The following is a 26,464-nucleotide window of genomic DNA, read 5'->3' as shown; positions in this document are numbered from 1 at the left end:
CGTACGCGGTTAATTCTTGTCTATGAACTTCAGATGCTTTCAGTTCTACGCATGACCCACATTATGGAACTTCCGACATGTTTTTCAAAGAGCGCTGAACTGTGGAACTGGCTGATTGAAGTTTCTGGACCAATTCTTCAGTGGTTACAAGAGGATTCCACTAGACTGTGGTTCGTAACAGATTCTCGCGAAACTTTAGTGGTTTTCAAGCGGCGGAGTTCATCTTACCGGCTGTAATTCTCAAATCTAAACTTCGGAAACAATCTCTGACTGATAATTGTTCGTTCCCCCTATGTGTATATTTCTCTGTAGGTACTCGTACGAAGTCCGGGATGAGTTCTGGGGTGTAACCTTGTTTTTATTTTCTGAATAGCATCTCTGTTGGAAGCTTCCTTCACGTCGGCTGACCAATGCTTGATAGACACCACTGTTTCTTCCAGCGAAGCCTCTGGAAGCATTGCAGAGCTATGTACGATGGCAAAGACCGAACAGAAAGCGCTAAATTGCTCGCCCCGGTTGATCCTGATACCGCCATTGTCCCTTCTTCTTTTTCTTTGAAGATCCGAACGAGCTTCCGTCCCACGAACTCGTAAGTGACCGCAGTTTCCTTTCCACCGTCGAGGAACAAGCGTGAAGAAATTAAGGGGGAGAAGTAAGCTCCAGACACAATGGGCTCTCGTTGTGCCCAACAGATTCCAAGAAAATGGCTTTAAAGCTTCATGGATGCGACGGACGACGAAGGGGTGGCCGGCGACATAATTTGTCGAAGAAATCGTGTCACGAGGTTCGAAAGAGCAAATAAAATCTACCTGTACCCTAAACCGTTGCATCTAGCAATCTAAATAAACTCTCCCCATCCTTATCGTTAGAAGGCATATAAAGTTTTGAATTGTAGAGTATTAAGAATATTAATAAATATAATTTTATTAATAATTATAGTTTAATGTAAATATTTTTTAACAATATTCTTTTATATTTTATTAATTATATAGAAAAAGTTGAATTTTTTTTGTCACTTTAAAGATAGAAACCTTGCCGAATCACTGATTATTACGATGAACCAATGGGAACTCCGAGGTCCTTCCAAAGATCGAGCCCCGATTTTCGGCGCAGCTTCCACGGGTCGTGGAAAACCCTCTCGACAACCGGAGGCAGCATGGTGCAGCGTTGTTTCTCGCCGAACAAATGCAAGAAGTCGGCCGGGAGAAAATAAACCGTGCACGGTAAAGGGCTCGGGACGTTAGCACGCGCGGTTAACGTTGTTCTCTTCTTGCGAGGCTTTGTTATCTCGTGGCTTCTTCGCTCAGGCTTGGCCAGACTTTACGAGACGCGCCGGGGAAACTGCAACAGTTTCCCGAGGCTGTTTCAGCGACTCTGATTTGATCAGAATAATAGTCGCCGAAGAACGAAGTCACAGGGCACGGAGTCCGCGCGAGGGTCGGTGCTTCGTGGCGCGCAAGGAGAATTTACTCGCGCAATAAACGTGCCCGGCTCCGACGTGCACGCGAGACCTTGGGAGTTCCCGGTAAATTGCGCGGAGAATTAATAATCTGCAAAAATAACGGGAGCACGCCGTAGTACACCGGAACGCATCGACAAATCCCTGACATCGTCCCTCTTCGGGGGAGGGGATGTGCGCGCGTGTTGCTCCTCGTCGAATGAAACGATCCTCGCTGCGTCCGGGGATTGTTTAACCGGGCGACCAAGGCTTAATTAAATTTATATTTCAATTTCGATGGGCCGGCCTGTCTTAAGCCACTTCCCGTTCCCACTGTACGCCGCGCAATATTCCTTTCTAACGCGCTTCCTAGTTCTAATATCACGGAAATTCTGCTCGCTCGTTGGTTCATCCCCTACCACCCCAAGACCATCCACCATCGCGACCCACCCTTCACAGCGCCGCGCCACGGGACCGGGGAAAAGGGAAAAACGATCCGCGGAATTATAACACTTCCTGGCTGCTCGACTTGAATTAAGCCCATTTTTAAAACGACGCCGCCACCGCCCCCTACCTCCCTATCCCCCCTTCTTTGGTCGGCTTTTTCGCCACGGCCCCCAGCGTATCGCGATTTCTTCTACCTAATATTTCAACGGGAATTGTGCTGGCTACGAAGTCTACGGAAATTAGATCTCGACCGTGGCCACTGCAATTTCACCGCGGCATCAACTAAATAATACGGTCGTAAGTCTCCTGCCCCTTTGTCGTCGCTTAATACCGACGATGCGTTTTGACCGGAGACAAACGACGGTCCTTTCGTTCGAATGAAACTTCGAGCACGGGATCCGCCACGGGGATGAAATTTAATTAGTTGGACGATCTAAGTGGAAGTCGTTTGGCCACGTTAAAAGATGTTTCTAGGCGAAAGGAGAGTGCGTTTGTGATTAGCTGCGTGGCAGGTCGAGCATGTTTTAAAGGTGTAAAGTATACAGACCCGTCTCGGGTTGCCTCGATGTTGGGAATGATTCCGAAGAGACGATTGATGATACTCGGGTACACGAGTCTTTGTGTATTGTTTCTTCCTTAGTATAATTTCGGAGCAGAGTATAATCCTGATTATCATTGTGCTTCAATGTTCTCGTCTAAAGAGACAAGGGGGTTTTCGACAAGAAGCACCAATTGCTTCGAACGAGTACCCAAGTTTCAGGGGCTGCGAGCTACAGCTGCGTGCATTGTTGATGAAAGTTCGGAGAAAAAGGGGATAGGTCGGAGGCCAGACAAGCGAGGCAAGTCGAGCGAGCGACGAGACAGTGTACAGAGAAATGCCTCGAATTATACGATAGTTTCAGACGAGAATATGATGAGTCCGGGACGAGGCAGTGACGATAACTCTAAAGCTATACGACGACAGTTTGAAACGCGATGATATACGTAGTTATTACTATGACGCGCCACTGGTGATCCCCCGCGTTTCGCGGTACAAAAGTCTATTGAGGATGCCTTCGATTGAAATACAAGTTGCTCCAGCTTAACGATTTAAACTTCATCTGTCGCTGGAAACTTCAGCAACAACGTGACTACAGGGTTAAATACAAGCATCTACTCGACTACTAGATTTATGATACGAAATAGCATCATTCGTATCAGTCATGCTAAATCTCTGCAGCGATCAATTATTTAACGTTAACGAAGGACCACTGAAAGCACGCTAACAGACGATGCGACATCTGTTTCAGTAAAAAACAGCAGGGACCCGGAGCGGAACAGAAACAAAAACAATAAAACGAAAAGAACGAAATATTTTTCCGGAACAGAAGCAGAAATGAAATAAAATTCTTGATTCTACAGTGAGAGTGAAAACGATATAACCGATATAAAAAGTCCGGTTGATAACGTTATTATTTTGTTTTTGATGCACGCTTATGTTAAAAAATTTAAATTGAGCGAGCCCCTTGTTTTCATCATGAGTTTAATTTAGATTTTCATTTTATATAATCTACATTATTTATAGAGTTTATATTGTTCGAGGCTTTCATGTGTAAGGCTCTCTATTTTTTATAATATTTTGTAATATAACTACCAAATGTAATAAAATTGTTAAAAATAAGTTTATCGCGAGTTTTTTTATTAATATGAAATAACCGATTTGGAAGAAAATTTGTTTTCCGTTTGAATGGAAACCAAATATTTTCCAGCAACAACGATATTAATCGAAACGAAATTATTATTATCGCAGCTGAACCGGAAGGAGAGAAAAAATGATTTCGTTCCAGGTCCCTGGAGAAGAGGGAAGTTTCGCGATTGACCTCGAAATGATTTTGTACAGGAAGAGCAAGGAAGCTGTTACTCACATTGCACGTCGAGGAGGATGCTGGCGTTCATGGGTATGGTCAAGGTGACGTGGCGAGCAACGCAGGCGATTGTAGCGTTGTGGTGTCCCCTCAATACCTTAAGGTGAGCCCCACTGCGCCTGCCAGACGTCGAGGCCAACACGGTCAGATTGTCCGGCGGTTGCTCTGGACCATCCAAAGTGGCCTGAGACAGAGTCATCCCCCATGCTAAAACTGGCGGTGGGTTTCCACCCTCGGCGGCGCACTCCAACGTCAACTCGGAGCCCTCCTTCACTGGCACAAACTGGTTCCCCGGATCCAACCTGCGCCCATCTATCAGCAGATACGTCCCCCGGGGCGCCTCTGTAACAAATCCAACCATCCCCGTGAGTTCTTCGATTCCGTGACCCCGTAACGATGAAAGATCTTACGCGGACGTATTCAACTTATACAAGGATGAATCAGCAACGGTGCCACGGGATTTACGAGCCTAACATGTGACGAGAGAGTACTGTGTTAAGTGTGGGATTGGGAATTGGTTGTGTTTTATGCGCAACTCTTTTCAGGGGGAGAGTTATAGTAGGAAGGGTGTCGATGGTAATTGTCGATAGTTCTACTATGGTAGGTGGTCGAATTTACTACTCAAGTGTAACCCTGCGTGTCTAAATGAAGCTCGATTTAGTGATCGATATAGATAGAGCTAAAGTGCATAACACTGTAATATCAACCGCAATGAAAATAAAAATGTGCTCCTCCTGAAGTGTGCTTTAGCAACGAAAAGAGGAGGCGAGATTCGGTTTACGCGCGCTCGCTATAAAATCCCATTACACCCAGGACGTGTTTCAGAATATACGATCCTCGTAAATATCAGGAGAAGAATGTTTCATATTCGTGTAAAAAATCTTTCCATGAAGATAGACCGGCCGAGCAGCCGTCGAAACATTTCCAACAGCTGCTAAAACGCCAAAGAACAGATGATAATTCAAATCCAATGATTTCCCACCCCATCGTCCTTCCCCGTTAATATTTCACGAGGACACCGCGATATCCCCCGAATCTCTCGAATTGCTGATACGCTATCAGAAAAAGGAACGCGCGGGGGAAGGGGGAGCATAAATTTTCCGGGAAGGAAAGAGAATGGCAGTAATAAGAATCATGTTCTCCATCCAAATTGATCGTGTTTATGCAATCCAAGAGTGTGCCAAGCGTTTCAACGAGATTCCCCTGGTTCCGGAGTCTCGTTCTCCGCCGATAAGATCCGGTCACGTTCATTAAATTCTACCGTGTCCTCGATCCTGCCAAAGAAACGGCAGCACCAGACGTCCCCGAAACGGATTACAGGGAAGACAGACTTGCGCGGATTTTTCGTCCCGTCGAAATCGCAGCCACCGCGCGACCCGATAAAACGCGCCCGTCATTGGCCTGCCCGCCGACTCGACGCGTTCGTTAAAATGTTTTAATGATCGCCCTGTTAATCGCGAGTCGTTTAGCTGGTTGATAAGGCAATAAATCGAGCGTTGAATAGGGAGGAAATTGAATCAAGCTTCGTAAAGGAGGCGTGCCCGTTCATTTCCCCGTTGAAAGTAGATGGAACGTTTACCGAGCATACTTTATACCAGATATTTTCCAATTTTTCCGATAGGATGTATCGAGGCCGAAGCAGTTCATTATTCACGGGTCCGTTCGTTTCAAAAGTATAGGCGAGTGGGGAGGGGAAACAAAAAGCCGCGCGCTACGACGGGGCAACAGGAATCTTTCCTCCTCCCCTATCCCGCAACTTCATCGGAATTTTCGCGAATGACGGCCTCCACTTTGTACAAGGGAGCCGTCCAAGTTTTCCATTTCGTTCCGCGAACCGAAAGGGAAACTCCAATACGCGGCGGTAAATCTACACCGCGCCAGAGTTTGAAATTTCACCCCCTCCCGCGAGAACGGCCCCCCGCTTCTGCCCCGCTTGATTCGACCGTGTCGAGTATAGACTGATGAAATCACATCGTTGCATTAACATAAAATAATTGCGCGCGGGCGGGGTGTTGCGAGGAGTGGCAGTCGTGATTATTTCACGAACGTCTTCGCCTAAGAGGATGAATAATAAGGGAGCGTTGCAGCGGCGAGGGATGTTTTATTCTAAACACGTAACTCGAGGAGCTGTAAAAAATTCAAGATGTGACTTATGCATGATACTCTGCGTGAGACTTTGGGAGGTCTCGGAGTCGACCAGCATGAATCTGGGGGCGTGAGATGTGAAAACAACGACGGAGACATTGGACGAAATCGATACTGACGATGCCGGGGGGGGTTGCAGAGGCTTTGATAGCGATGTTTAAAAGATCATACGGCTTGATAGTAACCACCTACCTTGTGACTTACGTACGACACTAGAGTCGGCACTATTCACCTCTACAACTGTCGATGCGGTCTCTTTGATAACTTGTACCACTTCCAAGGCACTGCTATCGACGTTTGTGACACCTAAGTGTTCGCTGACAACTTCTGCGACTACCTAAGTTCCCGCTGCCGACTTCCATCTACCACAGTTCTATTTCAATCTGGACTCGGGTGTAGAGATTATTTCCATCCGCTTGCCGTTAATTTCTATTCTCTTTAAGCGCCGGATCCTATTCGCACCCAGCGTCGTATCTCGCGTAGCTATTCAACGCAACGCGAAACGAACGCGATTCTCTATTTCCTTGATGAATAAGCAGGCGCAGTCAATTGGGCGTTTTAAGCGAAAGGCTAGACTCGGGGCCGCGGCTTATAACTGGAAGATCCTATCGTCGGATTTGAAAGCGGACCGAGAGGAATCTGAGAAAAATCCAGACACACTTTGCATACACTTTTCGCCTCAATTTTCAGTCTAAAAATCACGAACTTGCTCCCTTGGAAAGGTTCCAGATCCGTGTAATGCGATCGCGAATCGAGGAAAGGAAAGGATTCAGAGGGAAAGAAGGTTCTCGCTACGGTGGTTATATAATATATTCCCTCGCGAGCATACGGTCTTCTCGAGAGCTTGAACAAATGCGCCAACTTTAACGAAACTTTCCAGGCTCCCCCATTTAACCACATATATTCCATTAATTTGAATATAACGTCCAGTTTGTTCGCGCTTCAACCTGTTAACTGGGCCATCCCCCCTCACCCAATGCGCATTTAATAATAACTGAAAGCGAATAAGCTATGTATTCACTCATTCTCCTCGAGTATAATTTGTAAATGAATAATTCACCAGCCTTCCCCACTTAACCCGCGCGGAGTTTACTACTTCGGGAAGCTCGAAAGAAACCGCAACCCTCGAACACTTACGCGGTCCCTCTTTTTTTCTTCTCGCGTTCCCATCACGTTGCACATGCATCGACATGTCGAACGGAGTTGCGCACGCCTCGAGGAAAAAATTCGCGGAATCGAAGGTATCGCTTGGAGAGTGGAATTACCGAACTGGAGTCGATACTTTTTGCTCGTTAAGCTCAACCGGTCGGGAAAAAAGCGCTCAATCTGTCGAAGTTCAAACGAACGCATCGCAGATTTTTAACGTAATAAAGCGGAAATAAAGTGGTTTAACCGATCGAGCCGTGTCCAGTGGCATCGCTCGTCGATCTAGGTCACTGAATTAATGCTGCGTTATCTATGAGGTGCATCGGTATCGCGCGATGGAAACGTTATATGCATAGACGGACGCTGTCGAAAGGGATTTAATCGCAGGCACGAATCGTATTATACACGGTAACCCTTGCTTCTGACGAGCGACTTGTTCCACTGGACGATATCATTCCGCCGATTTTTATGCTCGCAGGGGATTTCAACGTTCCCTCCACTCGCCAGCCCGTTCGTTTATAAACTCTTAAAGCATTGTCGATTTTTAGAACCACTCTGCCTCTCCCACTCAGTTCTCATTAACAGACTTTGCCTCGTTGAACTTCATCGCAACGCTTTGAATCGCTGTATACCTGCGAAGCATAAATTCTGACCACCTATAATCGATATATTTTGTGGCGCTTGAGCTGACACTAGAAAATATAAAGCACTCCCATTGCGACATCGCATAGAATTGTTTGTTTTTTTTTTTTTTCAAAATTGAATCGCTACTGCAAAACTAGTAACGTGGCTGGCCTAACAATTACACGATCAGAGAGTAGATGAAACTTCTTTGATTACCCGCTCTATGCCGTTGATTTTAATTCCCCGCGAAATAGCAATCCCGAAACTCGTTGCCCGGGGGCTTGTTTTAAACAATCGCGGTGCCCGTGGCTCCGCCCGCCCCCGCTAAGCCCACGGCCGGGCTGGAAAAACGGGATCATGAAAAGAGACGACCAAAGAGATTATTACCCGCTGTCTGACCGTATATATCCGTATGTAGAGAAAGCTACCCATTCCCTGGGAATTCCAGGGCCAATAATAGGTGCGAGGGTGCGGGTTTAAGCCGGGGAAGAAAGCGCACCGGGAGCGTTAATACAGAAACATAACGCTAAAAACAATTTCGAACGGTGCCAGCCGCGTTTCGCACATATGGCGCCACGTCCGCCCCCGAGAAGGAATTCCCTGGGTATCTATGGTTCGTAAAATTTCACAATATCGCCGGCTCCGTCCTCCTCCTTTGACGATCGATTCCCTGCGAGAGGTACCGGGAGGAACTTCCGCCTTGTAAAAAAAAAAGAAAAAAAAAAAACGGGAACATAAGAGAAAGAGGAATACGCGAGACGGCGAAATATTGATTCCTATGGAGTGTGAGTGGAATCTATGATAGTTAAACCAAAGTCGCGAGGTTGCGCTGGAAACGCGAGGAGAATTGTGATTCGCTGAAATAGATAGCGGGAAACTGTGTCCCAAGGGAGGAAACACATTCTTTCCCGCGGAATTTCCCTCGTATTCTGTGATTCGCACGGAACGAGACAAGCCTCGGTGTATTATTAGAAGTTGCCCGTTTGCCAATCTTTCAGCGCACGATTTCAGATTACCATGCGATAGAGGGTGCACGTCGGGACGCCGCAGCACCAATTAATAAGTTACAGAGAGCTCGCGGTAGCAAGTTCGGTGGAATCAGCGAACTGCTTACTTGTTAATGGCAACAATATGGTGGAATAATGCGTGACGTAAGCAGCAACGAGGAGAGTATCGATGGTGCAGTGAATTACGCGGTGAGGAATTAATTTACTGATAGAATTCGAACCTACAGGCTTCGTTGATTAGCACCGCGAAAACTACTTTAAATTAACTGAAGCACGCTAAACTCGTTACCTTCTACGCCCATTGCCCCTCCAATCAGAAGCTTCCCACAATAAACCAAACGCTTCCCAATCGAACAAATTGTACCTCGTTACTATCGCCACTCTATTCCCCCCCGAATCGCAAGAAGTTTTTCGCTCGAAATTCAAGCCCATCCACGACGATTACTCGGCGCTGTTCTCATTAGGGGAGCAGTCGTAATATCCGCCGGTATTAAACTAACGTCGTTCGTCCTTTATTCCGCGCCGTTGTTGTTCACTTTTCGCTATCGCGGGGGAGGCCCGTCGTTACTGAAAGATTCATTGTCATTCATTAAGAAAGACTTAATGCGAGCGGAACCGGTAATGGCGTCGCTTTACCGTCGAACTTGCGCCGGGCGCAGTTAAAAGGAAACTTGGCGTTATTTCGTTACGACTTGAAAATCCAACGTCAGCCAGGCGGGCGGAGTTTCGTTTCGAGGATGTCGCTGGTACGATAAGGGCGGCGATAGCGTGTAAAAGCCGTGCCTCGCAGCACTGAGAGACAGAGGACCCATTAATTGCTGTTCGACAGATTTTCAGCAGGCGTGCCATAATAGACGGAACGAGGACTACTTAGCCAAAGATGATACCACCCCGACTCGCTGATAAAGAGACGCCCTGGTAAACGTTAAATATTCAAAGCGAGCCACGGGGATTCACGTGATCAGGGGCGGGAGTAATGTTTCTGAAAGTCGTTTAACTGTCAGAAGACGTTTACTTCTTAACAAGCCACTTTCTTCTTGGGATGTTTTTAAACAGGCAGCGTAACTCTCGATTAAACGGCGTTTCTAAAGATTAACGTCGTTTGGCTGCCTCCACTTCTGTCCCACCTTCGTTTCGAGCTTCTCGGGGCATCGCAGTGTTTGCGAGAATTTCCTTTATTCCTGAGAATATCCCAATACGAGACGACTGTTTCCGAGGCTGAAATAATACTGATCACTCTATCCATCGAGGGCATTTCGTTTCCTCTATACATTTTCAGGGTTTTCAAAATCGATCGCGCCTTGTTAACCACTCCCCGAGGGATTTTCTATGAATTTGTTACCATTGTTCTTTAGGAATTAGTATCCCCTGAAATAACCCATCCGTGCGTGACTCAAGTGATCCAGACCCGGTGAAATTGAAATTGCAATTCTACCTGCAACTTCAAAAGTGCAATTTAAATTCAAATTCCACCTTCACGAGTTGCGCCGCTTTTTTTCCTACAATTTCCAGGCAGCGCAGCTCAAAGGGGAAACAAGGACGCCGGTATTTCATCGTGGAATTTTCGAGAGCTGCGTTAAAGTAGAAAATCGAGGGGTCCGGGACGCTGGACGGGTGGAGGTTCGCCGAAAACGACAGCGAATATCGTATTGGACAGCTCGATCGGGCCAGGAATTTTCGTAGGCTTCGCAGAGCGGCGGACGTCTCTTCCAATAATCATCCGGCTCGCTCGGGGCGAGCAATAAATAGACAAGATTTAGAGACGTTGCCTGAGGATGGCCCGTGGGAGAGGTTCGCGAGTCCGCACGCATCACTGCGTTCGATCGACTTCATCGTCTTCGTCGTCGGTGTATCTGGTGCGGAAAGATTAGCTGGCTCCTTTACCTTTCCCTCCCGCGTCGAGAAGGAGCGTCTGCTTATTCTGGCCCGTGGCCTATCTTTCCTCCATTTCTCTCGGCCCTTCGCTTCCCGCCGCCAATTTACCATCCCCCCGGGCTCCTCGAAAAGGAAATCGTTTCGATTAAACTAACATAAGCTATCGACGCAGCGTGCGCTCTCCGCGAACGCGCAAACTGATCTCGGTATCTCCGTGCTTCGAAGCTCGAGTGGCAGAACAGTAAAGATTAGGCTCGCCGGAATGTACCGTCGGTGAGCTAAGTTGTTGGCTCGAAGGTTTTTAGACGAGTGGGAACGGATGCTTCTTTCGTTTCGTAACGTCATCGGTGCGATCGATTCTGTCTAGGGGGTGATGTAGCAGCGACAAGCATTCCCGTTAATGAACAAAGGTAACGAAGCGCGGTGTAAAGTATGCGGAACGATGAAAGGCAGGCAGGCAGGAATTAAACGCAAAATGTCGACGCGGTTCGCGTGGACGTCGGTGTGAAACGTTTACGAGCACTTGCACGCGAGTTGGTATGTTTGCATGCGAATGCTCGATGTTTGGCTGTACTGCTTCGCCGCCGAAAAGAATACCTCGTTGCGTTTCACAGCGCGCAACAAAGACGCAACAGGTGCGCACACAGGAACAGCGGATGCTCAAAAGGAAAACCAGTCGGCGGCGATAATTTTTCCTTTCCCCGAAGGTAAGCATAATTTGTCGCGTTGGCGAAATTCCGGGCCGCGCGAGGCTGGTGCTCGAGGTGGTGGGTACTAACGTAAGTGACACTGAGGGAGCAATATGAATACTGAAACGATAGTCAGATAGTTCACCCCGGATTCCCTAGATTCTGAATTTTCTTACATTTTTTTTTTTTTAAATCGAGTTTAATCCGCACGATTGTATAACTCGATTGTTTACGTAACTGAAGTTACCTCCCTGCTGTAATAACTAGTGTTGGCTGGAACCGTGATTTGTGAATCACGAGTGATCCGATCACGTTCATTCCCAATCACGGTGATTTTTTCACAGTGATCCGTGATTTTCGTGATCGCTTCTGATGGGTGCAGGCAGAACAGTGATCCGTGATTTTCGTGATCTGATCGGTGGAAAGCATAACTGCTCTTTGCACGCGCCACATAACCCCAATTTCTAATTTCTCTTGAAACATTCTCAAGGCCTCGCAGTGCTTATAGAATCTCAGTTGTATATTTCGAACCAATGCAATCGTTCTTGATCTATTTAAATTAACGAATATTTCACTGTGATAAATCACTGTTAGTGATTTTGCACTCCATCCCTAGCTAATAACTCAAGCACTCAATAACAAGTTCTGTGTAAGTAGTTAGACAAATCTTGGGTAGAAAGCTAAAGCGGATTGAAGATAGTGGTACTACTGAAGTTTGTGACACGTACAGTCCCACTGTTTGTACGTTATTTATCGTTATTCTACCTTATTTGTTGTATTTGACTGTAGCCAGAGTTTAATCTCTCACCAAATTGCCACAGTACTACACCGATACATTCGACGTACCAGCTGTCCGACTGTGTTTCGTGGCACACTGGTTACAGTGCAAACACTGACCTGCTCTACTTACTGGATATCTAACCATACAGCAAGCCATTTCACCTCGCCGGTGTCTGACCGTGCACCGAACTATTCTACTTGCCGCCCGTATGGTCGCGTACGTGTACTCCACTTTTGCATGTCTGTATATATTTCGATCTATTCTAACAGAGGTCCGGCCATGCGCGGACCAGTTCTATTTTCTCAATGCTTGATTACGTTGCGGCTACGAAATCGTAATTAAACACGATTCTGCGCTCCGCAGCGGTTTGGTACGATTTCTAAATTACTGGTGGGCAAACAATAGCCGCACCCCCTATTGTCTCGATAGATTGAAGTACTACTAAGGTGGCTGCATTAGACGCTGATATATAAAACGTCTCTCGCGCCCCAGGCTCCAGCTGTCGTTAGCGATTAACAATTACAACGGCGACGGAGCTGCTTATTCGAAAGTTTGCAATTATACGGCCAGCAGCGGCGCGAAAGAGATGTTTTAATGCGAGGCAGCTCTTTCTCTTGGCAAATGAACGAGTGCACTTCGCGAGAGCATGTATATGTAAATCCGAGGATTCCCTTAAAAGTATTTCCTTGTCGCGAAAAAAAATTTTCCCAGGGAGGCGCGAATTGCGCAGTGCGAAGCGTGATAAAATCGACAGTTTATGTGCAAGAATAAACTGCAATTAGACGCTGCAGTATTTGTTGCTCTACAGCCGAAGGAACCCGCCACGCGTGTTCAATGTTGAATATTCTAGAATCGCGGCTCATGCTCTTATACCTGTCAGTAGAAACGAGTCAATTAATGACAACTGGCAAGTAGAACACGTCGACAGAGAACTCAGCCGAAAGTGATCCTAGCAATTTCTATGTCTAACATTCATAGAAGTAAAAACCAGGGACTCGCTGCTCTATTTTGACGACGGTGGACGTTTGAACGCAATTCGATGATCACAGAGCGACGAAAATCACCCAGATGGGACTAACCTGGGCAATCACTGCTTTACTACGATGATTGCATAAAAATATCAACAGCGACGAGTGGTTTTCGTAAAAACTCACCGCCAAGATACTCCGAGCCTCGATATTTTACCACGAATGCCACAAATTACGACGAACCCCGCGCAAAGGGGCCTCGACGTCTATCCAGACAGGTTTAAATTTTTCAAGGGAGTCTAGCCGTGCCGTTGCGAGTCGAGAGGATTCTTTTAAAATGCAAATGCCCTCGGAGGACCGTGCACGAAAGAAATGTTACTTCTTATAAAGCAGAGATTGTCGGCCGCATCGGCCAGGGATAACTTCCTAGCTCGCGATAAAAATCCAGCTCACGGGGGAGGGGTGAGGGGGGAATCGAGCCCGGTCCGACGTCGGGGGAAGAAATCTTAGGTTCGTTTAAACTATGCATTAAATTATCCCCAGCGTGCAAATTAACGCGCGCGCGAAAACGGATTCGAACTTCTCTCGACGGGGACACCTTAAATCTTGCAATTCCGAGCGAGAACTGCCGGGGCATCGCTGCGAGGCGATAAGTCACAGCTCGTTTCGAAATTAAGTCACGCAAAGGACTACAGAAGAGATTATCCTGTCGCAAATATACATCCAGCTGCGACATCTTCCATCTGAACGTCCCCGTTCCCCCGCTTCGCGTGTATTTTTCCCCACCGCGCGGCAACCGAGCGGACGCACGTCGACGAAGCGTGTAATTGTGCCGATTAAACGGGCCACGGCGGAGCCGTAATCCCGTGAAATTCTCGGGAATCTCGTACAATAGCCGAGCTGCAGCGGCCACGACCCAGCGGAGGTGTCGCCGGGAGGCGGAATGTCGTCCCGCGGATGCAAACTGCCACGCATGCATCGATGCACCGAGCGAAATGACTTATTCAGCGGTCGAATTCGCATACGAAAGAGAGGCTGCACTGCAGCGTCGCTCGGAGGAGAGGTTTCCGCGGGAAAATCCGCCGCGAGGCGGCTGATGCGACTCGCGTTCTCCTGTAGGAAATCTCGGATTCCCCCACGGACAAAAGGGCGAGGCGATAGCGGAGGGGGTGGGCCGCAGGATAGCTGCGGGACAACACGGCGAAATTTCAGCCTCCAGCGACCGACAGGCAGACCACTCGACAAGCAAACAGGCAGCCAGGTAAGGCAGACAGACACGAGCGATGGATGAGATGCTAACGAGACGCGAAACGATCGACTATTCTCGCCCGGGCGGGAGCGCGCGAGAGCTGGCAAGTCGGGCGTGAAATGGTTTTCCTTTACCACTCTGGCCCTCTGTGCGACTGATGGTCCGAGTTTATCCCCGCGCCAAATACGTGAGACGCCTACCACGCCGTGTTGTTGCCACGGCTCCGTCCACCATCCCACAGCCCAGAGAAGAATTATTGTTTTTCTTTCAGAGTGGAAGAAGTAGCTCCAGCTCAGACGGTCCACACCGCGCTTCGGAGATATTTTTTATTCGGGAAGCTTCTAGTCGGTGGTGAGAACCGTTCTCTAATAGAAACTTCACCGTTTCCCCTGTGAGGGTGTGCCAGATTCGAGATTCACGCAATAATCGACTTCGCTGTGTGTCGCCTAAGTGGATATAAACAAAGAAGTTGATGAAGCCGAATCCGCGGATCCCCTTGCAGAATCTGTGCCGCGAGGAATCCGTTGCAGCGCGATACATCCGCCTGGAGCCGGCGAAAAAGGAAAGACGAGTGGACAAAGAGAGCCAGGGAGCTCATCGCGTGATATCAAACAACGGGAGATTCGCACCCCGTACAAAAGACACGGTTATTGCGCGAGTGCCCTCAGGGGGTGGTGCGGAGTAAAGATGAAGTTTCCCACCCCCTGGGAGCGGCGAGACCGCGGCTGCATTCAACGATCTTCCCCGTAAACTTTGATCAGCGACGCTCTGCACGCGGCTAATCCGCTAATCTCTCACGTACGCGCGATAAAACGAGCGCGAGCGTGGAGCACGCGCGAGCCAGCCGCGGAGGAATCGTACGAGGGGGCGAACGTTGAAACGGAAGGGACGTTTACGGGAGGGGGTGGGAAAAAAAAAGAGTGCGAGGAGAGAACTCGATGTCGCTGTACGCCTCGCGGATCGCTCGTTACCAACGGCGGTGTCAATTTTTCAACGCTTTATACACAACGTCCCGGGGGCTCGAGCCACCCCATATTTATCAACGGCCCTCGATCTATCGCTCACCGCTGGCAAATCTCTGAGAGCGATCTTATTGATGAAGCACGAGCGCCAGGCGCGCCGAGAAAAATTGACAATCGACCGCGGCCAGCCTCGCCGCCCCCGAATCGGTAGGTACAGAGGGACAGAGTGATTTATATCATAATCCTATGGATCGGTGTCTCCTTTCGAATGGGCAGGCGCGTGTTCGTCGACAGCCTTGAAAATTAACGCCCTTGCACGCCTCCGCGGCGCAACCATTATCTGGGAAACACCTACTATTTACTTGCCTGCAATTCCCTGGTCAGTCGATTCGGTGGTCTTCGACGAAATGTAATTTACCAGGGCGGTCGAATGGTTCAACGAATCGAGGTGCATAGAGAGGAGGGTGCAGGCGTCACAAATTTGGAGGTATTACTCTTGAAATTCTCGAAATGTCAGTTGACGCTATTATGCCTGATCCGAAATAGAATAGGAGAAAGAAAAGAACGAGAATGTGAGGGGGGTAGAGTATAAAAATAAGACGTTATAGGGACTCAGTGGTAGATCACGGCAGTCCGGTTAGTCGTAGGTTATGTGTGGATGATTGAGAAGAAATAATTTAGTGACGTTTTTGAAAGAGTGTAGGAAGCGAACAGATAGCATAGGGATGAAGATTATAGAAATGCGATGCAACATAGGAAAATGAACCGGAGAATTTAGCGGAATGGGAAATAGGAGTGGAAAGACGGTTTTCACTTCTCGTATGGCTAGAGTTGGAGGAATGGAATTCGGCGTTGCAAGGGATTAGGTCGCGGAGGTAGAGAGGTGTTGGAGCAGAGGACTTTATATACTAACAAGGGAACACCGCGAACCCGGACTCACCGATTGGAACGCAGCTTTGTGGGTTTTTAGAGTGACTGAAAGCAAGAACAACGGTGTCTTTCATTTGGGCCCTATCGCGCTTTAAGGGGGTGAAAACTAACCTCAAAATCAAATTGGTACTTTCACTTTTTCGCGTATAACTCTCAAAGTACAACAGACAGAAAAAAATGTTTCGAACAAAAGTTTGAAAAGAGTTCTTTTCGTAAGTTATATATATTTTTTTAACTCTTTTCAAAATTTTGTTAACGCAAAATTGTAGCGCTTATTGCACCATTAAACTTTTGTTTGAAACATTTTCTCGCTGCCTATAATCAGATGGAGCGCGGGATCTCCTCGGCGAGGCACGAAGCGAATCAAAGTTTGTTAACACGGATCACAGCTCGGATATAAATGGCGGATCAGTCAGAAGAATAACGCCGTGTAAATGGAAAGCTGGACCCCGGGAGTGCCGCGGCCGAGAAATAGGATGCGCGATAGGAGCCGAGACCTGCCTACGTAATAACTCCTTGGTGTCCTGTTATTCTCTCGGCGTGCTGGAATCGAAATGAGGAAAAACTACGTGTGTGTTCGTTTCGTATTTCCCTCACACGCCCGGGCGGATGATTGAGGATATTCCCGGGAAGCAGCCGTGGCGTGTAAACGCCAATAGGATTCAGAGTTTCCCGTCTCTTATCCGTTCTCCGAGGCGACCACCCCTTAGATCCAGAGTACTACTAAATCCCACGGCCCGGCTACGGGACCGAACCAGTAATTTCATGAAATTCATTGACCGTGCTCCGTCACAACCGCACACGCTTGTGCCGAAACTTAGTTCTTCCGCGATCGGGGGAGGAAAAATATCGTGGCGTTCTGATAAAGTTCTGATTAAAAGTTATGAACGGGACCGTGGCTCGGTCGCGTGCACTTTATTTACGGGGGCCCTTCCTAATTGGATTTCATTTAGCTCCGCGGAAACTTGAATTCCGATCCTTTGTACAGCGATCGAGCGGCAAGTTTAGCTCGACGCGGGATGTAATTAGATGAACGCTATCAATAGACGGAGAAAATATTGCGAACATTAATTAGCAGTCTCCAGCGTGTCTTTCTCCCGTCGGGAGTTTAATTTTCCTGCATCGTTTCCGAGTAACAAGTGCTCGAGCAAATCGGCTGAGTTCGATCGGAATGCAACATTAGGATTTCGAGTTCCCGCGCGACAGTGTCGCTTGGATATTGCCCGCTATTTGATCCAAGTTAAGGACACGCTATCGTTACGCAAATCTTTATGATTTTCGACGATGGACCACCTATTATATACCCCATTCCCTATTCACCATCGCCTCTGTTTAACCTCCGCAGAGCAGGGATCCTGGTAAAGATCTCACGTACGTGTATCAAGCCCTGCCAGCCGAGCAGCGATAGGGCAAAGAGTTCCTAGAGGACGCTTCTTTTACTCCGAGAGCACCTCTGATATCCAGGGACGCGGAGAAGAGGAAATTGGTGTGCTTCATTATACGGAATCGCCTGTATAAAACGGACATCATCACTGCGCGCGGCGGCCATCAGCGTTGCGGAAGCTGGTTGTCGTTTAGGTGTGGTTCGCGTTGCCAGATATTCGACTACGCGGCTTGCCCCTGAGTGTCTCGTCCATTCTGCCCTTTTTAAAATTGAACGCGAACCCGCTGATGGTCTTCTACGAACACGTTTCCCCGGATAAAAATAAATAGGAATTAACATAACTGCGCCATTGAGAAATACTGTGAAAGAAGGGCGAAGCATTTCCAGGGTCAGAAGCTAGAAGAGCGTCGACAGTCAAACAATTCTTCGCCTTTAAATTTCGAAATCTACTGAGTTACAGCGGAGCCTGAACCACAGCTCTTTCGAAACTATCGAATTTAAACACCTAGATGATCGAGTGCCTGTACGATATCCAAAACCTTCCTAAGAGCATCGAGAACATGGCAAACGAAATACTAATTCCAAAAGAAAAACGAGGAGAATTATCGAATGAACGTCTCTATTTCCCAGAGAATGTTGGAGAAATATATTCCACCTGAAGACGGAATGGACAGCGAATTGTGCGGAATGAGTACCGGGTAAATGGATTTCTGCGTCATGCTGCGCTCCGCGGATTATAATCGGGGAGATTGCGAGAGGCTGTCCCGTCATTATATCGCATAGAACACCAGAGATTGTTTCGCCGCTGTTTGCACAGCAACTGAACAAGCAATGAAACGACTGACTGGAGATAGTCAACTAATTATGCCGTTGCTCACGGGCCAGAAAACAGAACAATGGTCCATGTATCGGCGTCCTGATCGCGGCTACGGCGGCTGCGTTAAAGGATGCGCAGCGCGAGAACAGTTAATTAACTACCGCGGAATATCAGTCGCCGAGATTAGAGCCGATTGACTATCTGTCCTGAACGGCTCGTTGATCAAGGCAGCTTAATAAGCCGAGAGGCACTCGCAATCTCCGTTTCTTTGCGCAACTGTGCACAGCGTCGCCGCGTTAACTTATTATATCAGCGTCGTCTGCGGCGCTCTCAGAGCACCTTTGCCGCGGGCGCCCTTTGTGCCGCGTCATCTTTTACACTTTACTCCGGTAATTCAAGAATTAAGCCGGCGCCGCGCCTAAAAACATAGACGACTCTCTTCTTCGCGCCTCGAGCATTTCACGTTCGAAACGCTGCTCTGCGACACACAGTGTCTCTTCCCTGCGATCAACGGGAGAGGCCCAAAGCTCCCTGGGATTCAAAACTAAGCCTCGGATATCACAAGTAAACGCTAACCGCCACCGTCCTCCTTTCTATACACCACTAGGATATTTGTCCCGCCGGTAGGAATTTCTATAGGGACCGGCCCGTCATCCCGCAATATGCGCGCGTTTATTTGCCAGACGCTAGCCTCTGTATCTTCCTCGGCTCTCCGTGCAGACAAAGGGTGCTACGCGAAACCTGGAAAGATGCAGTCGAGCTCGATCGGGGATCCGTTACCTCGTCAAGCGGATCCCGTCGGCGTCGCGTCGCTGCTGCGTTCTGAAATTACGTCCCCCATTCGATCGAGCGTCGTCGCTGGTTAAACGGGCATCGATGTACCGAATCGGAAGTGCACTTTCCCTCGACTGGCGCGTATCGTTGACCGTCGCTAAATGCACGGGGAACGATAACGTCGTACAACGGGGCGAGTTGTCGGTTCGAATGACAGCCCTTCAAGCGCACCGTCGACCGGAACCTCGGGGTTATTGACTCGCCACTCCAGACCCGGTAGCGTTCGGTAGCCGGCAACACATCTACGTGCAGGCGCCGCGCACGTGTTCGCATCAGAGACAGAGGCAAGATCGACGGCGTGGGCCCGCGGAGGGTGGGCATGGGCTGGTGCGGGGGCGAAATGAATAAGAGGCAACTTGAAAGAGTAGACCGAGACGGTAACAGGTAGCGGAGACGGCTTTTGAAAACAGGAATTCATTCGTTCCGCGGAGCATCGAGTATACACCGGGGCGCGCACTTCCCTCTGAAGGACAGCCTCATCGCGATAATTAACTTTGTGTCAGATTCTTTTTCAATGGCGGGACTCAGACTGGTCGAGATAAGAGGGTAGCGGGAACGGGCAACGATATTCTCGATAACAACGGCGAAGATCGACCAGGAGCACCGCTAACGATAACGCCGCTGCAGACGACAGTAGGTACTATTGCCCCGGTGAAAAGGAAAGGACTTATTCTTCGATAAAATGCACGCCCTATTAAACAATTATTCCAGGGGTCTCGTGAAGCGCGCATTTTTTTAATGTGGCTGATTTGACTGTTATAAGACAATTTTTTAAATTTATCCTATAAGAGTTGATATCTAACTGTTATTCTGGATCTCTGATATGGAGTAACAAGTAGGACGCGTTTACGTTCATGGTAATAGTAAAGTCACGAGCATAGAGCTTTGTATATTGTAGAGTATCAAGTCTATCGTGCTGTATATTAAAATCGAATAGAATCCTCCATTATTCTCGCGCGAGATAGTCCTCGTAATCTTACCAGCAATACCTTGCGCGTAATATAATAGCTTTTGCAAGCACCTCTATGGCCAACGACGATCAGGGAACAAGCGCAATCGTTATTTGACAAACGAAACGCCAGGGTAAATTTAATGTCGAGAGGCGGCTTATTGACGCAGCGAAATTAAACGGAAAATTATTACCGTGCGCCCGGCTCTAGCTGGCGTTTAAAGGGACGCGGTCCAACACGCGAAACGCGGGGAACACGCGGCTTTGCAAATCACCTGCGAAATCAAGTTACAGGAGGAACAGAGGGATAGGCGCGCCAGGACTGGACGTGGCCGGTAATGTTGCCAGCGTAACAGCATTCGTGATCAAACCCGATCGTCAAATAGGTTTTTTCCTCCGCGTGCCCCGGCCGTATAAGCTGTACAAACAGGATCCATTCGTTAATAACGAGAGCCCTATATGCCCCGGGGTCATCGATCGCGTCGCGCGATCACGCGGATCTCGAATCGGCGCGGATCCGCTAGCAGCGGAACGCATGCGTTCGAATGTCGTCGCGACGTGCTCCGTGTTTGGTGACTCCTGCGGTCGTCGCCGTCTGGCACGATTAAATTACCATAGCTGCCAGCGAAATGGACATGCGTTGCGAACCTGATTACGCACCCGAACGATTCGCGATTGTCCCTTTTTGACTTTGCAGCTTCGATCCACAGACGTGGGCTTGATGATTTAATGAAAATTTCTGAGACCGCACCTAAACGACGAGAGCCGATTGTTTTTTTTTTTTCTGTGTGAATGAAGGGGATGCAGAGGAGGATAATTATGGCTAGCTGGTAAGTACGCGATAAGAACGGGGTAGAATATTGTGGAAACTGTTGGGTTCGAACTTGAATGGTCGAGAATCGGAAATGTCGAAGGCCCCGCGTAAAGATAACGATTCGAAGCGCATCGATCGAGGCCATCAGTGGTGGAGAATGTTCCATTAATTACGCGGAAACCTTCAGCTAATCAATGGGTAGTTAGTGGCCAATGGTTGGCTCGCATCAATAATCACTGGGCGACGTGGTAGTATAGTACTAGGCTTTGATGCGCTAATTTACACCACCTGCATTAATGCCCTTGTCCCACTGGTCCGGAACGACGATTGTCTAAGTGCGTGTACGATCCCAGAACTGGTATGCGCGAGGCGCCGCGAACAAGACGATATATTAAGGTCAACTTAGTCGAAATAGCGGCGTATATTCGAATCCCCATGGACGATTGATATCGATTTGCCGTCCATGTCAAGCCAAGATACGAGCAATTCAATCCGCAATTATGCCAGACGAAAATATTGTACGAGCGCGGCGGGAAGTATATACACTACGAAACGAGGAATGTTCTATAGAAGCAAGACGCGCGAATCCACGTCGAAAAAGGAATGAGAGGAACCCCAATTACTTCCCCAGCAGCGAAAATAACTCGAACCACGTTCCCGTGTGTGGATCGATGTGAACCAACGAACGTGGAAAAGCGGGAACGCGAGAGTGGCCGCTGTCGAAAGCCAACGACGAGAGACAGAACATTTCTCGACTTCGTTCGCTGAAAGATTCATTCGATAGAAGCTGCTCGGCAAAACATTCGATCACCATCTGTGAACGCTTGCAATTTTCTTCACCAAGAAACCAGCGAAGCCTTCTACCCTCTAATAATATAATTGATAATGATTCTACGTTAATTAATACCGCAAGCTTCGAGTCCCGATTCTGCTAATTCCAGGGCGACGCGCGAAAATGCGACCAAATACTCAGGCTCGCAGAACTGTGGAAATTTACACGCCGCGGCCCGACAATGAGCTTTCTTCGCGTTCTCGCGTTCCTCCCCCGCCAACTATACTTGCCAGCCCGTTATAAATACCCCGTGTAAACGTCTCCGTGACACTGGCTGCAACCCCTTCCAGCACTTCCGCGGCTTCCGCTTTTGAGTAGTGACAACGGTAGAAACAATGAGCCCAACCCCCCCCCCCCCCTTTGCCCTTCCACCGGCCAACTTTTCCTTTTGTCCCGACGTACGAGGAGCGCCGACGTCAGGACAAAAAGTAGTTCTTGCTCGGTTTACGAGCAAACAATACTTTTATCTCGCGGAATACGTCGCGCCGCCGCCTGAAACCTCCGCCGCCTAATTAAATTCTCCCCCGGAGAAGAGACGCTAAATGGCTGTTCGCGCCGCGGCGCGACGCAATCAACTTATAAACGACCGAAACAATGAACGCATCGCGAACACGGGAATCGGTAAGTTCATTAACGACCAACACCCACGCGCGCCTTTAATTAATTCCGCGCGTAAACGTGTCACGCTCGAGACGTATCCATCAGTTTCCTGCTCAACGTGCAATCAAGTGTGTGTGTGTGTGTGTGTATCCCCCTTTTTTCCCCGTTTTTTCCAGGGATATTTTATTAACGAAGCTAATTAAAATCCGTCTCGGTGGAGATAGCGCGAAGAAGAGGCTCCGTAGTTTATAATCCCCTGAAATATGAGTTCGGGATTAAGGTTTAGCGCAGTAATTTGCGCCGAACCTCTTCCAGCGCACTGCTACTTTATTCTAATGTGCTTTCGTGCGGATAGGTTGCGACGTAACGAAGCCCACGTTACTAAGTAACTAACGCTATTGCGTCCTGAGGAATCACGTGGAACGAGTGGCGCACTCAGGATTTACCCTTGGACGGAGCCGAGTTGAACGGACAAAGATATTTTTAAGAGAAATTTATTTAATGCCAAGCCTCGGACTGATGGGGACATAAGAGTTTTCTGAACGACTTCCATCGCTCGCATCTAACGACATTTACAGCGCGATGTATGCTGTATTTAAACAAAGCTGCGTCTCTTTGAAGCACGGTCGGGAGAAGCGACATTTCAGTCGCGTCGTCCGTATAATTCCACCTTTGAGAGTGCAACGTCATCCACTCGATCGACGTTTTACTGCCCCCAGTTCCGCTCGCGACATTCTACAAAGAAGCCTCGGAATGAGACGAGGGAAAAACGGGGAAAAGAAAAAGACTCGAAACTTATAAAGAACGATCCCGTTGATGTCTACATGAATCAGGCTATTATCATGCAAAACCTTAGAAAATCGAATGCTATCGAGAGACAATATTGCGCGCGATGGAGCAGAGGGTGGGCGGGGCAACGGGGGGGTGGAAAAGGAGAGAAGGAAAACGGAATGCCACGAATTTCGTTGGCGTGGTTTCGACGATGGAGTTTGAGCGAGGCGGGGGCGAGCGAGCCGTATCGCGGCAGTCTGGCCCGATAAAGGAGAAAGCCTCGATATTGGTCAGACAGTGGAATGCCCCCTGTTCACGGCGGACAACAAGATTTCTCTCTGTACCTTATACCAGTCTCGTCAGCCTTATGGACCGGTGGATGGAAGAGCGCCGGGGGTTTGGGGCAACAGAGAGGGACGGGCCGATGGGTCGAGCGGCCAAGTTAAAAGGAAAGTCAAGGGGATCGAAAGATTGCGATTGGAACAAGTACCGTTAAGCGGCAATAGTCTGCCCGTTGTCACGATCAGACGTTCCCGCAACACGGCAACCGCACGCGTGTACCCTCTTCTTCTACCACTGTCCTGGTAGAAGAACAAGCCAGTAAATTGAATTTCCAGAGGGGGCGGCGAAAGAGGGGCTGAGGTATAAAGAGAGAGAGAGAGAGAGAGAGGAGGTATATAAAACGCGTGAAAAAGAGAACGGTGACAAGCGGAGTAGAGCAATGCGGACGTAAGGAGTTGCATGGTGAGAAACGTTCGTTTCCTCGCCATTCGGCCACTTAATCGCCGCGAAGAATGCGAAAACAAGGGAGTGTTATCGAGCGGGGTTAAACGAATTTGCTGAATGCCAACGGACGCGGCGCACCGTTCGATCCACCGTTCGGAACTCGCGAGAATCCTCGCCTACTCTCTGTCTATTTGTCGACTGAAATACGAGGAATTTGGCTGGGCAGCCGCATAAAACGCGCATTACTCTTAACTTTTTCTCGGCCGCGGACTCGCCAGCGTGGAACCCCGAGGGCGCTAAGCAAATCTATCCCCATCAGACGCAGAAACGACGTTAGCGCCTCTAACGCTCCCTGCCCACCATTTCCCAACGCTCTATCAAGAGGGTACATAAAGGATGAATCAGTGGAGGCTCCAAAGAACGATGATTATGAATTTCTCGTGGACCTGCTATCGAGAACCTTCTCACCCCCCTTGCAGATACTAGTTACGGAGAATAATCCCAGCGAGGGTTGTTACAACGTTCCAGTTAGCCCGAATAGTTTGACGGATAGTTTCAATGCGACACGGTCCCTTCAATCTTCAAAGAGACACTCGCGAAATGAAATGCCGTGCACGCGGCGGCAGATGAGCCGCTGGAATCTGGATGACAAATAAAAGGGTTTTTCGCGGGGGGCCGGTCGGTGAAGAGCGCAGGCGGGCGCGTCTAGCGCGTGTGCGCGGAGCGGAAATAAAAGGAGGCCTGTCCTTCGCGCGAGCAACGCGGGATATTAAAAACAAAAGTGGTCCGCGGAAGAGGAAGAGGGGCGGGCGCGGGTTCATTTAGAGCGTGATTCGAGCGGAGAGGGCTGGAGTGCGTCACGCGGACGATTGTTTCACCCCGCTATGGCATTGTTTCGACGTGTACGCGTACGTTCTCGCCGCGGAGGACAAGTGCGCGGCCAGAAAACCGCGGCGGCTGACGTGTCCGTCAACGTTGGGAGGACGGGAGAGAGAGAGAGAAAAAAAAGGGGAGCACAAAATATTTACGGCAGATGCATATTCATGCGACCGCGATGCTCTCGTGCCGCCCCAAGTGACGCGGATTAATATGCATAAAATCTTTGCATTACTTGGAATTCGGGGAGGGCACTGGCGCACTGTCGCGACACTGTGGCGAATTCCGGTACGTATTGCTAAGGTGCACGTTAAAGGAGCCTCATTTTTGTAGACTCTATTTCACGAATTGGTCTACGTGAAGCCGGGTCCAGACCTGAATGCGTATACGCTGAGCAGACTGAGCGCGCACGAATGACGCATGCGGAGGGGTCGAAAGTGCCATTGTGGCTTTCTTCGCCAACTTCTGTGCTTAGCTTAGCCCACTCCGCAGTCGTAAAGATTGTGTGATTAGCTAAATAAACATACAGCTCAACCCTCCGAGTCATCCTGTTTACCAATACAGGGTGATTCTCCAGCGACGCCTGTCAAAGCCTGTGTGCGGTTTGGTACCTCGTGGCGAGGACAACCCCCCGCAGTGCCTCGCCGAATTTTATGGGTTTCGACCCTCGAAACGGTTGGAATACTTTGTTTTCGATGGGCACATTTCTCACCAGTGGCGCACCCAGAGTGGGGAGCCAAGACGCCCTGGCACCCCCTAAAGAAGAGGCTTTGTAAAAGAAATAAGTAAACTGGATTTTATTCTTTAAATAAATTTTGATAATCACCTAACGAATTTTATTGAATTTGCATTAAAAATATTTTTATCCCTTCAACTTGACTCACCCCGAGATTATATCCTGAGCCACTATTTCTCACCCCTTATTCCAATTCATTAGAATTCACATTATATGCTGTATATGTAAAGCTAGTTGTGTTGAGGGTTAAGGTACATCTACACGACGACACTTTTGTGTCTAGATCAAGTGTATACGACACTGAAAAAAAAATTCTGAAAGATTGGAAACTGCCTAGCGCAGTTCGCGACACTGAATTTGACCTATCGTCGCGGGAGTTGCAGCTAAAGCTAGACTGACGATACTGCAACTAGCTCTAGCTAGACACAAAAGTCACTTGATCTACACACAAAAGTGTCGTCGCGTATACGTACCTTTACGCTAGAGAGTAGTGATAAGTTGGATACTTTAAGCGCACTGTGGCTCCTCCCGCCGTAATAGTCCGTATTTCATGCGAACGAAACGCTCCGAGTTCTACTATGAAATTATTAACTGCTAATAGGCAATTGATCGCGAGATCAATGACTCACCGAGGACGACGAGCTTGACAGGCTTTCCGGCACGGAGTTTCCCCTGGTCGTCGTCCAACGTGCAACCCCATAGACCGTCGTCTTCCAATCTAACGTTGTCTATATGCAGCGCCGCCGTGATGGAATCGCCGATATATCTGTGCCCAGTTCCGCTCATCTCCGTTTTCGTGTTGATTGTAATCATATCCACCGGACTTCCCTTGTGCAACCATGTTGCTGGCCGTATTCTATAGCTCCTAACAAGACAATTCATGCCAATTAGGGAATTAATTTGGACCGGCGATACGTCCGCGCCTGCTAATGATGCCCGACAGTGTTAATTTTCTCTGGG

The 26,464-nt window shown here is 48.6% G+C and overlaps 1 protein-coding gene across 3 annotated transcripts in view; it reads right to left on the bottom strand.

Moving 5' to 3' along the window:
• The window catches only part of Tei (irregular chiasm C-roughest protein teiresias), a 283,055-nt gene that overhangs the window by 106,165 nt on the left and 150,426 nt on the right, over window positions 1-26,464 (bottom strand). For all 3 annotated transcript variants that reach the window (XM_076812332.1, XM_076812333.1, XM_076812331.1), the window contains 2 exons: window positions 26,134-26,369; window positions 3,790-4,131 (listed from right to left, as the gene is read on the bottom strand). In XM_076812332.1, coding sequence (XP_076668447.1) covers window positions 3,790-4,131; window positions 26,134-26,369 — 578 coding nt within the window. The remainder of the gene's footprint in view (window positions 1-3,789; window positions 4,132-26,133; window positions 26,370-26,464) is intronic.

This window comes from Andrena cerasifolii, chromosome 5 (assembly GCF_050908995.1).
Source record: "Andrena cerasifolii isolate SP2316 chromosome 5, iyAndCera1_principal, whole genome shotgun sequence".
NCBI classification, from domain to species: Eukaryota; Metazoa; Arthropoda; class Insecta; order Hymenoptera; family Andrenidae; genus Andrena; species Andrena cerasifolii.
Note: the sequence above shows the minus strand (reverse complement) of the source record. Positions and strands in the feature narration are given on the sequence as shown.